We start from the raw sequence: 12,847 nt of genomic DNA on the forward strand, positions 1-12,847 counted from the left end.
GTGTGTGTGTGTGTGTGTGTGTGTGTGTGTGTGTGTGTGTGCAGCATGTATGTGTGTGTTTTCCCTGACTTACTCTGCACCTCTGGCTGGCTCAGAACTTGCTGTGCAGACCTGAAACTCTCAGAGATCATGCCTCTACAACAGGTGGTCTTGCAAATCAAATTTAAGTTTTAGAACTATCTTTAACCAAAAGGTAGAGTGTGGAGTTCACTGAGCCTAGGAAGGTTCTCATGAGACATTTGCCAGTCACTTTAGTTATATTGTATGTGAACCAATTTTACTCCATTTAAGAAAGATAAAATGTACATAGACATCAAAATATTACAGAACTGATGGATTTCATAGCATGGTAAAATTTACCTTTGAATATAGCTGGGGAAGTGAATGATCAGCAATTACCAAATTTAAAAAGCCTAAACAAAATAATTCACTGGAATCTCTCCAAAACCAGACAAAGAAAGAAATGTTATATATACACATATGCAAATTAAAGAAAGAGAATCCAGGCCATTTTGCAATCTTAAACCTTCTGACAGTATTTTTATGAACTCAGTAAAACAAACCACGTGGTACAAGATTTTCTGGAAAACCTTTCTGGTTTCACTGTGTACTTCATGACTGAGCAAATGTGACATTATGTTTTATCCCCTGTGGCTTGGAGTTAAACACTTGCTCTGTTCAGAATGGCAACACTCAATTAAACAGCATTTTTTCTCAACCCACACCCACCATCATTGCTGTGTTCAAGGGAAATAACGGGAGTACTGACCTATATTGCGTTTCTTATTATCAACGGAGATGAAGCGTATACAGGGATTACTGCTGATGTACTGGCCAGCCCAAGGGACGTCAATCTTCATGCCTGCTTCATAAAAGAGGCCCAGAGCATAGCGGGAGGAATAGCTCACAGATGCCAGTTGTTGCCTTTGGAGTTCACTAATGACTGTGGAAGAGAAAACAAAACACAAACTCAAAAATATCATCTTTCCCTTTAGTCATTAAGTCCAAACTTCCTTCTCACAAGTCCCAAGTCTGCCCTGCAGTCCCGTCTTGCTCACCATGAATTCTCAAAAGTAATGTAAGATGCTCTTTTTTCTATTTTTTTTAGAATGTTTACTAACGCTGGCACAATTATATCTAGTAAGATGAAGGTTCGAGTTCACTGGACTCCCAATCAAGTCTCTCAAAATCTGGCTCACAGTTGCTGCTCTAGCTTCATATTCTCTTTGCTGGCCATGGACTGTCTGGTAACATTATAGATTTTATAAACTTGCTGCTTAACTATGAGTTGAATGCTTTTGCTAATTATTGCCACAACATTTCACACAGTATAACCATAATCTTTAAGGTTGAGTATTATTTCCATGTCATAGGTGAAGAGACGGTAGCCCCTTCAATACGCCTAAGTCATTTAATTTGCTTAGTCTGTCACCTTCCCATTATCGAACTGTAGCAGTTCTAAAGTTTCTCCCCCGACCTGTTCCTGCTGGCTGTAGTTTCAGAACAAACTCCAATGCTGCTTTCTTCTCAGACATATATGATAATTTTACACTCAAAAGTTTGTTGACTGTGTCCTTTACTTTACAGAAGCTTCTCAGTTTCAGGAGGTCTCATTTATTAATTGTTGCTATCAGTGTCTGTGCTACTGGGGTTATATTTAGGAAGTGGTCTCCTGCGCCAATGTCATCAAGTGTACTTCCTACTTTCTTTTCTGTGAGGTTCAGTGTGGTTGGTTTTATGTTCAGGTCTTTCATCCATTTGGACTTAAGTTTTGTGCATGGTGATAGATATGGATCTATTTGCATTCTTCTACATGTTGATATCTAGTGATGCCAGCACCATTTGCTGAATATGCTTTCTTTTTTCCACTTTATATTTTTTGCTTCTTTGCCAAAAATCAGGTGTTCGTAGGTATGTGGATTGATATCCAGGTCTTCGGTTCAGTTCCATTGGTCCTCCTGTCTGTTTTTATGCCAATACCAGGCTGTTTTCATTACTGTAGCTCTATAGTAGAGTTTAAAGTCAGGGGTAGTGATACTTCCAGAAGTTTCTTTATTGTAAAAGATTGGTTTGGCTATCCTGGGTATTTTGTTTTTCCAAATGAAATTGAGTGTTGTTCTTTAAAGGTCTGTGAAGAATTTTGCTGGGATTTTGATGGGACTTTTTCTGAACCTGCAGATTACTTGGTAAGATTGCCATTTTTACTATGTTGTGTATATACCCAAAAGGCTCATTCATACCACAGGGGCATGTGCTCAACTATATTCATAGCAGCATTATTTGTAATAGCCAGTACCTGGAAACAACCTAGATGCCCCATTACTGAAGAATGGATAAAGACAATGTGGTACATTTATACTGGGTGGATCTAAGAAACAACCATATTGAGTGAGGTAACCCAGACTCAGGAAGACAAATATAATATGTACTCTCATAAGAGGCTTTTAGACATAAAGCAAAGAAAAACCAGCCTACAATCCACAACCCCAGAGAACCTAGACCCTAAGAGAGACATACATGGATCTAAATAGGAAGTAGAAAAAGATAAGATCTCCTGAGTAAATCAGGAGATTTAACATGGAGGTAACAGGAGTAAAACATGGGGGTCATGGGAAAAGGTAGAAGGGGAAAGGGGAGGAAGGGAGAGGTGTGGAGAAAAATGTATACCACAATAAAAACAATAAAAAAGAAAAAAGTCCAAAAGTAAAAGCTTATTATTTCTTCAAGACATCATTTTCTTTTTTACTAAAAAGCTTTCCCTGCTTAATAAACAGATGTTCATCTGACACTGGTCTCATTATATTCAGAGAATAGGGGTCTTATTCTTATTTATGTAATTCACTTTTCAAGCTATGGCTTGATATCAAACTAAGCTTATTGTTTTCTGAAAGAGAAGAGGTGAGTGTTGTAAATTCCAGAAATTTCCCTAAATTTCCCAATTGTGGAATTAAAAGCACAAACAATCTTTTAATTAAGAAAAATGAAAACAAAGTGATCAACCAAACAAACAAAACCGTGAACTATTGAGAACCTACAAAGGCCTGAAGGATTTTTTAAAATGAAAGCTAAAGGGGTCAAATAGGTTGACAGCCAAATTGAATCTCACCTCCACCATATTTTCACATGTAGCTAAATTTTAAACAATCTGTCAAGTGGCAAATCCCCTTGGGTAGTCGTTTGAAAAGGTAATTGGTATACATGGAGAATACAACTAGCCATAAACACCCATGTCTGATGGGGCATGGGAGCTAAGACTTGTGACTGAAACAATCTAATTTTCAACAGACTCACTTATCAAAAATGTCATCTTTAGGATGTCAAGTTTTTGGTCTTTGAAATGCAGGTTAGACTAAAAGTCTGTCCCATTTTCTTTGAAAAAAGAAAAACCTTCTTATGCTGAAGGAACTAATCTTAAAGGATTCCAAATAATATGTATGTACACATGTGTATATATATATATATATATATATATATATATATATATATATATATATATTCCAGAAAGCAAAATAATAATTTATCAAGTATCATAGTGTATAAAAAAGATAATTGAGGGCCAAGCATGGTAGTGCATACTTTTATTCCCAGAATTCTGGAGGCAATGAGAGACAGATCTGTAAGTTTGAGGTCATCTGAATCTATATGGGGAGTTCCAGGACAGCCAGGGTTACATAGTGAGGCTCTGTCTCAAAGGAAAAGACACATGATGACAAAGCAAGGCTCAAATGAAAGTGCATAATTTCTATATCATCAACTTTTACTTGAATGCCACCATCCGCCATATTTATTTAATTGTGAGTCAATGGGATTATATAATCTTTACAGTTATGCAATGTTAATTTGCATATTATATAACCTTCAAATCATCTATTATTTTATATATTTATGCATATAAGCTAAAAGAGACATTTTATTATTGTAATGAGAGTCAAAGGACTAAAAGATAGGAGGAAGAGAAGAGTTCATGACTTAGGGAACTGTTCCTACTAGACGACCCTTTTGTGTGTGTCTTTGTGTGCATTTGTGCACATGCAGGTTGACATTTGGAAGAGGGGGGGGGGAAGGGCAAGAATAGAAGACTTGGGCAGTACTCCTGAGTAACATTAAGCAATTTAATTTTCTTAGTTTCCTATTGTGACTCATTCCTCTAGTTCTGTACTCGAGAAGAGAAGGCTGATAATATATACTCTTTTTTTCCCTGTATTTGATGGCAAAATATTCACCCATTGTCATTGCCTACCCTATGCCAGGTTCTCATATTGATGTGAGGGGTTTAAGGCAGACCTAAAAAGTAGAGGCTCCCATTTAGCTTCCATTTTGTTGGTCGAGGGGCAAATTCTAAAATGTGGAGCCAGGTAAATGGAGACTAAGCATAAAGAAAAATAAAGCAGTATAAGGGGACGTTTTACAGGTGAGGATGGTGTGGCTCGTCTATTTCAGCTGTCAAAGACATGTCTCCTCAGAGGATTCTACTCTGAATGACATGGTAAGCTACTACTGCTTTGCCAGTCAAAGACACACATGATATAGTTTCTGTTGAAATAACTGTAATTTGGGGTAAAGGAGAAGACAATAAACATGTAAGAATGAAATTGAACTGAATGGCTATCGCAGTAATTTTTGATTTGATATAACAATGGAGGAAGACAGAGATAGTTCCGTTTTAGATAGAATATCTATATATACATATATAAGATATATACATTATGTCCATCCATGTAAGTGTATGTGTATGCATCCTGAAGTAATAACTGAGTGTCCATCCATCTGAACTGAGATGGAGTAGGCCATAATGTCATGTAGGGTTGTCTGACTTTTATTAAATCACTGTGTGGCAATTCTTTATATATTTTATATGCAACTCTTACAAGAGAAATGCAAGAGCTTTCTTCTCAGAGGCTCACTCTTTTACCAGTATGGCTTTATGTAAAGATTTCTCCAAGTTTATTATTGTTTCAATGATAGCACTTTTACATCTCTGTTTATAAGTCTTTAGCTAGTATCCTACTTCAAGGTTCTGAAAACTCTCTTATATATATGTTTGTATAAATACATACATATTATATATATATATATATATATATATATATATATATATATATGTAATTTTCCTGAAAGCTAGAATATTATTTTGAAGTTAAGTATGATAGGGTTTAAGTCTGGCTGATGAGTCTGATAAGTTAATTCTGGCTTGCGAAGAAGTGTGAGGAAAAGAGCTCAGTTGTAGAATACAGAGACTGCTATTTCATTTTATATTATTATTATTAAACAATCATAACATACAATTAAGAAGTAGATTATAAATAACCTGAGTCAAGAACTATATCTCGCAGGCTTTGCATGTCCAGTTCTCTGACTCGTTCTTCTATGGCCTTAACAACTATTAATAAAGACATCCTCATGTAAGATTTGTTAACTTCATAAGAATATAAAATGGGGAAAAATTACTATGTTGCCAGAACCCAGAGAAACAACAATTGCATTTTGATAATACCTTTTCTTTCTATCTTCCTGGCTTTTCTTAAAGATGAACATGTTAGACACACAGTTTTTGCAGACTATAAACTCTTGCTTGCTATGTGGCAGACGACTTCCCTGTGAGTTTAACTTTTAATTGTGAAATGGATGCTGTTCCTTAATGCTGGGCCTTGTTTCTTTCTTTTGTGATCATAGCCATTATAGACATTTTTATGTATAGATCTTTATCTATGTTTCTAATTATACCCTCCCCAGACTTGAAGCGGAACGAGTGTTAATGTTTAGAAAGCTATGCCAATTTATAGTTTCCATTAATGGTACAGGAAAGAACCACTTTATTATGCCCTTGCTTACACTTTATTTTTTTTCTAATAAGAAAGGAACTAGACATTTTATTTTGGCTTTAATATAATAAGATTGGACATCTCTCAGATCTCTTGTAGCAAACACATACAAGCTTTGCAAACTGTCTGTTCACAACACTGTGCTAATTGACCGATTTCATTTTTAATGTTACTATTATGAGTTTTAATAATGGGTAATATGGAGAATTTTTCACTCATTGTATGTTATGTAACTCTCTTTAGGTCTTAATTGTTTCTTAGTATTATATGACATTATAATATATATGCTGGTAATCAAAGTGTTGCTTCTCCTTCAGTGACTGCTTTAAACAATTAGAAACCAGAAATGTATTTCAGGGACCTTCCCCCTTGGTGTTTATCTGGAGCAAGGGCCACTGACCCTCTAGAATCTGAATTCCCTCCAGTCCTGGTTTCTGGGAGCCTTTGGCCAGTTAGAAATATAGAAGGGTGTGGCAGTATAAAATGATAGTGACTACGGATAAATATGGATCCCTCCTGTTTAGTCTGCTTTGCTGCGTACCGGCACTGCTGCCCCTTCCACAACAACATTCCTTTTAGGTGGCTTTCTCCTCCTGTTTACAACCCTCTTGGGGCTCTGGCCACCTATCTTTCCCATACTCATTTAGGAGAATTGGTGGTTATGGCTTCCTGCTGTTATTAGTCCCTGGATGCTACAACTTCCTTTACTGATTGCTTTAACCATTCCAGGGTTTGGTAAACGACTTGCAGCAAAACATTGCAGTCAGATGCATTCAGAGATAATGTCTTTCTTGCTGGGACCTTGAGTGAATTGTATTACATATATGCTTTTCTAGTTTCTTCTAGGAAAGCACCCAAGCACAGTCACATAATCTTCTATTCTTATGAATGGTAGCAATGACCATCTTAAGGTCAAATCATCGGCCCTGCAGTATGCTAAGTGAAAATGTTTTCTAGTTTATGAAGTCTCAATTATCTGATATGGAATTGGTTCTACTTTCCATTGCTGTCCTCTTCACCTGATGTTGAGATTTTGGGCATGATAATGGATACAGTGATGTTAATAATAAAGTACTCGTCCTCACTATTACTGTGTGTCCATTCCCAACATTGTAGTTAATGGCAATGTTGTTCATGCCAACATTTACTCAAAGCCTCAACATCCTATCACAAGTTTGTTGCTTGGAGCTAATTACAGAGCACTGCTAATGTTCTGATTTACCACCATATGGAAAGGGCTGCTCATGGGCAGAGGAAGTTAAGGAGGGCAATTTATACTGTAACTATACTGATTCAGTTCCTAAGATCAGGCCATCCAGGTCTGCGGATACACAAAGATAATGGTATCTTAGCCAGGATAGCTGGTCCTTCTGTACTTAAAATGGATGTAGGAATAGAACCAAAAGGCCAAGTTTCCATAAATAGTTCCCACAGGAAGCCGGGACAATTTACGGCTCAGGAGTCATCCTCCTGTGTAAAACCATCACAGAAACAGTCTTCTTACTTCACCTGGAATAAATTGAGTGTGCACTTGGACTCCACAGGCAGAGCTGTCATTAAGCCTGGAAGCACAGTTTCAGAAGTACTTTTGGCAAGCCATAAATCTAGAGTTTATTGATGACAGACTTCAGCAGTTATAGCTATGTAGGAGTTCCCTGGGGAAATATTTCTTTTATCCTGAGAGGCATCTCTGGAGCCAGAAAAATCTGGGTTTGAATTTTGGTTCTGACATCTGTATGACCTTAGTAGAGTTACTTAATCTCTCCAAGCATCTGTTTGCTTGTAAAATGAGAATAACAATAGCGCCCACCCTAAAGGACGGTTCAAAAATGAAATTAGATAATAGAAAAGTACTTAACACAATACCTAGAGCGTAAAAAGAGCATTGCAAAAAACTCAATAGTAATTGACTTTTAAAGGCTTTTGGGTGTTTCTGAGTGTATCTTTTGTGTTTGTGTACAAACATTTACACACACACAAACACACATACACACATACATACTGGTGGTCCAACCAAGACCTTTTACTAGCTAAACATATACTCTACCACTGAGTTATATTAGAGCTTGGTGACATTCTGATGTCCTGACACATCAGCGTAGTTCACATTAACAATATCTTGTGACTCATAAAGGACACTTTGGGTCTCAGAGCAGAGGGGAAAACAAAATGAGAACTCACTTATTGGATCATCATGCATGCCACAGGTTTGGAGACGAGTTAATATTTTTGAAACCCTATTGTAAATTGTGGCTTTTAAAGAAAGAAATCTGCTGTAGAAGGCTGAAGATTTGGGTATTTGTCTTTGGAAATGAATGAAAACCTGTATTTTGGATAATTTTCCTACCACCAAGGGTAGCTTCAAACTAGTGATCCTCCTGCCTCGGCTTCCTAGAATATTGTAGTTATAAGTGTGTACCACCACACTTGTCTACTTTTCTTAGTGTTAATTTCATTCCAGAATTGCATAAATATCATTAAAAACGAGTTTATCTGTTTTGTAGTATGATCATTTGAGGTTGTATTATGCTGAAAATGTTAGGATTATGCTATTTTTAAACTCACATGCTTGCTGAGAATACTATTGCCCAAATAAAAACATTTAGCATGTAAATTATATCGAGCTGCTTTGCATAGATTTTCTTGTTAGCCCGTGGGATGAATTTCAAAAGCATTGGTGTTCTAGGGAAATAAATTTCCCATCAAGCAGGACTAATTTATCTACATGCTTCCTAGATATGGGATCCCAATAGTCAGTACTTAATATCCTGTTTAAATGTGAGGAAAAGAACACAGAAGTACCTCTAGCTTATATATAGAATACCATTTAATTAATGCCAATTCATCTTCGTTTCCCCCAGTGGAGATGCACATAGCTGAGGCAGAGTTTTAGGAGCAACTTTGTAGCTGTTTTGGTTGAACAGGTGATGCTCCCACACTCTATTCTAAAGAATAGAGTGGTCAGACTCTATTCTAAAGGCATGGCACTGGGAAGGCCCAAACTGAGCCTGCTACCAGCATAGATGGTGAATTGAATTCTCTGTTTTCTCCTCAGACACCAGGAAGAGGTAGTTTTTGGTGTTTTTTGTTTGTTTGTTTGTTTGCTTTTGTTTTCTTTCTGACTCTCTACCCCTGTAATTATAAAGAACAATTGCAAAATAAAAAGACATTTACTTTTCTGGTTCCTGCTTCTATTACCTTTCTCCTCCTGTTCCCCAGGGACCAAAGTGAACGAGTATTTAGCTGTGCAGATGTGGCCACAGCTGGGTCTTCATAGAATCTTCTGACTTTCTAACAATCATGGTATTAGAGACTCGGTCCCCATTCCTCTCTCTCTGAAGCTTCCTTGAAGCTAAAATGACATCTGATTGTTTCTATGGCAACAAATTTTCACCACACCATTATGAAAAAAAATGACTTTCAGCTGTAGAAACTTTTTTTTTGATATAATGAAGGGTTAGTTAGTTAAGCAATGTTTACTGTGATATTTAACACCAAGTTGGTCACTATAAAATGCACCTCAACCAAACATTTACAAGAGTGGAGGATGGAGTTTGGACAAAGATATAAAATAGTTCCATTCTGGTTACTGACAATTTCATTCTTAGGAATTTTCATTTGGGGGTTTCAGAATCTAAATGCAGTTGGCTTTCTGGTTCTCCTTTTAGAACATATATTGTAAGTCAGCAAACCACAGTAAAATGATTGGAAAATGCGTTCCTTATTTTTGTGCATTCTAAACTTTTTAGACCATTATGTCATCATTCTTTCTGCAGAAAAAGTGCTGAGTTTCAGATGAGAAAGAATATGAAAATACAGCATTGTGTATGCTATTATACAAAATGTCACAGAACATAATGCATATTTTACAGCCACTTTTGCTAGCCTTGCCACTTAATTACTTCAGGACATGCCATCCACGAGCAATATAGCTGTTCTAAAATTCATAGTAATAAAACATTGATTACAAATCACTTCTTATTTTCACACAGATATATAATATATAATAATACATAAGATATATGGGTAGAGTTACTTTGTACAGAGTTAAGAGAATTAATATTCTAATATAAAACTTTCATGTTTTAGAAATCATAAAAGAATGTGTGCCAGAAACTGGAGTCTGTGGTGTTGAGGCAGAATGTCAGAATCTGGTGGAATGAGCTACTCAAAACTTATGTTCATTTTGTATTTTGCAGACCTCTAAGATGTTTTTCTGTTTACAAAATAACAGCTACCCACAATGCTCATCTAAAGCCAAAGAAAATAAACTGAAATGGGGAACAAAAATGATAAGCGACACAATCCTTCGTTTAGTGTAACCTTTGGGATTTTATTTATGTCTAAATATACTTTCATGAATAGTAACATTCTCAATTTGATGTAAAGCACAATTATTTTTTATTTTCAGGTCAACCTTTTCTTTTCAATGTTTTAAAAGACCATTCTTAATATGCATTAGGGAATACTATTTATTTTTTTTCATTTTTGTTTTGCTTCCATCTTATCCTTGATATTGAACTTCAAATATTCACTATAAGGTTTTGATTATTTTCCTTAATTTCTCATCTTAACTTTCTATCACTGCAAATGTTCAGTGCTAACCATAGGGGTTAACTGCACCTGCATTTCCGAGTCTAATCAAAATGTTATGTGTAGCTAAGCATGTAGCAATAATAATGATATACTGAGGTATACATATCACATAATTATCTTCGCACTGAACTTCAGGTTCTCTTCCTGTTAAACAGTAGTATGACCCAGCTGAAAAGCTGTTGTATTGTGAAGATTAGCAATTTGTATTTTAATCCCTGGATCAGAACCAAATGGTTGTCATGGGAAAAGAGCTGAACTAGATAGCTGTAAGGAGGGCCACTTATGGAGGCTCAGTGCTGAGAACCGAGGAGGAAGAAAATGAAGACTTTGTCCTGTTTCCTCTCAGAAAGATGTGCAATGTCATAGCATTAAGGTGTCAAAATCTTTCCTGACACAATCAGTTCCACCCTCAGTTGCATGCATCCAGTACGACTGCCCATGCCAAGTCCTGGTGCTCATACCCTATCTTAGCAAACAAGTTGCTCTGGCTGGTTGTCATCTAACGCAACACTCCTGCCTTCTCCTCTCCTCTACCAAACCCAAGACACCTCATCCTTGCTTCCCCCAGTTTTCTCAGTTAACAGATTCCTTCAAATTTCTTTCTCAGGGTCTCCAGAACCAAAAAAAAAAAAAAAAGCAAACCAAAAATACAAACAAACATGTCTCAGTGTGTTCTCTCTTTCTCTCCCTTCTTCTCCCTCCCATTTCTTTTCTCACAGTAACAGGAAGATCCTCTCTTAGCACACAGATTGCCCCCTTTCCTTTTCTCATTTACTCCACTTATGAATAAGACCCAGGACATTTCCACCACAACAAACAGATCCCTGCTTTGAAAATAACAGAAAACATTCAAACTAATTTGGAAGTAACTTTTAATTCTGGGCAATGAAAGCATAAGGAAAGCCACAAAGTTTGGAAGTGAGATACAAAGTCATGGGGTCACAAGACCAAATGAACCACCAACTTGTAAGAGTTCCCTGAAACCCCTTTTGGAATTTTACACTTATCTCGAGGTTTGGCATTCCTGGTAAACAGTTTCTAATGTAAATAAGTTTTTGCTCCTATCCAGTTGTATTGTTCTCTATTTTATTTGTAAGAAAGAGTATTATTTCTATTTTATTAATGATACATAACATTTGTTATATCTAAGCCTAGGAAAGATTAGGGCATTTTTCTCTAGAAATGCATATCTGTAATTTGAAATAAATAAGTCATCAATTGTGTTAAGTTTATTCATTTAACTCACAGCAAAAGACAAAGTAGCAGAAAAATGCAGTTTTTATGTTCAATAGAATACAACTCATGTTGTACAGTGAGTTAATTAGGAACGGAGAATGTCTGTTTTGTTTATTTAAATGTGAAATTGAATTGCTATTTAAACAGAATGTGCAAAATAAGTAATTGTTTCATATTCCGAGTTCATGAGCTCAGATATGCTTGGAGCGAAAACTGATTTACACTCTAGTTTTTGCTCAGTAACAGTTTCGCTGTGCAAGCTTCCCTTTTGCATAAAGATTCATGTGCAAAGGGAGAATATTTGAGCAGGCATCCCATAAAAGCATTAACTTACTTCTGTTTGAAGTCATGCATACTGAGAATTTGAATGATGCAGCAGAGATGAGTCAATGTCTCTGTGACAGACTCAAGATATAATTTGTAAACCAAGTGTTTGTGTTTCATCAGGAATGTCAAGTGACTTGCCTTTTACGAGTGTCACAATGACAAGTCAGGAAGCAGGACCACTGCTACTCTAGCACAGCTGGAAAACACACACTCTTTGTTGTTTTATGCTAGTGGTTTGCGCCTCGGCTTTATTTCAATAGCGTTAGATACCAAGCTTGGAGAGAGATAATGAAGCTCACGCAACAGCACATACAGTAATCCAACTGTGTGAAACGGATGCATATATTCTGCTCTATTTTATATAATTAGTTATATAACCAACATTACCTGGATATCATTAGGACAGAAAGTAAGTACAAAGTCACTCACTCGTATTTACATAATTATAAGATATGCAGGTGGCTTTGATAAGTAACCTAAATTTAAGTCATTTTCTGTAGTGAAAAGAAAAGCCCTGTTCTAACATCTTTAGTAAGAATACTGCCACATAGTTACGTACTCTCATTTAACAAATTTCAATATCAGCCCATCACTAAAAAGTATTCATGGGGTCACTTATGTACACTATCATATCATCTGCAAATAGTGAAAAGTTTGATTTCTTCCTTTCCAATTTGTATCCCCTTGATCTCCTTTTGTTGTCTTATTGCTCTAGCTAGAACTTCAAGAACTATGTTGAATAGATATGGAGAGAGTGGACAGCCTTGTCTTGCTCCTGATTTTAGTGGAATCGCTTTGAGTTTCTCTCCATTTAATTTGATATTGGCTACTGGCTTGCTGTGTATTGCATGAGGGTGGGGGGGGGG

The 12,847-nt window shown here is 36.4% G+C and overlaps 1 protein-coding gene across 3 annotated transcripts in view; it reads right to left on the reverse strand.

The window, feature by feature from the left end:
* The window catches only part of Rnls (renalase, FAD dependent amine oxidase), a 246,695-nt gene that overhangs the window by 53,056 nt on the left and 180,792 nt on the right, over nt 1–12,847 (reverse strand). For all 3 annotated transcript variants that reach the window (XM_005352152.2, XM_013348025.2, XM_026781743.1), the window contains one exon: nt 770–943. In XM_005352152.2, coding sequence (XP_005352209.2) covers nt 770–943 — 174 coding nt within the window. The remainder of the gene's footprint in view (nt 1–769; nt 944–12,847) is intronic.

Source organism: Microtus ochrogaster, chromosome 8 (genome assembly GCF_000317375.1).
Source record: "Microtus ochrogaster isolate Prairie Vole_2 chromosome 8, MicOch1.0, whole genome shotgun sequence".
NCBI lineage: Eukaryota > Metazoa > Chordata > Mammalia > Rodentia > Cricetidae > Microtus > Microtus ochrogaster.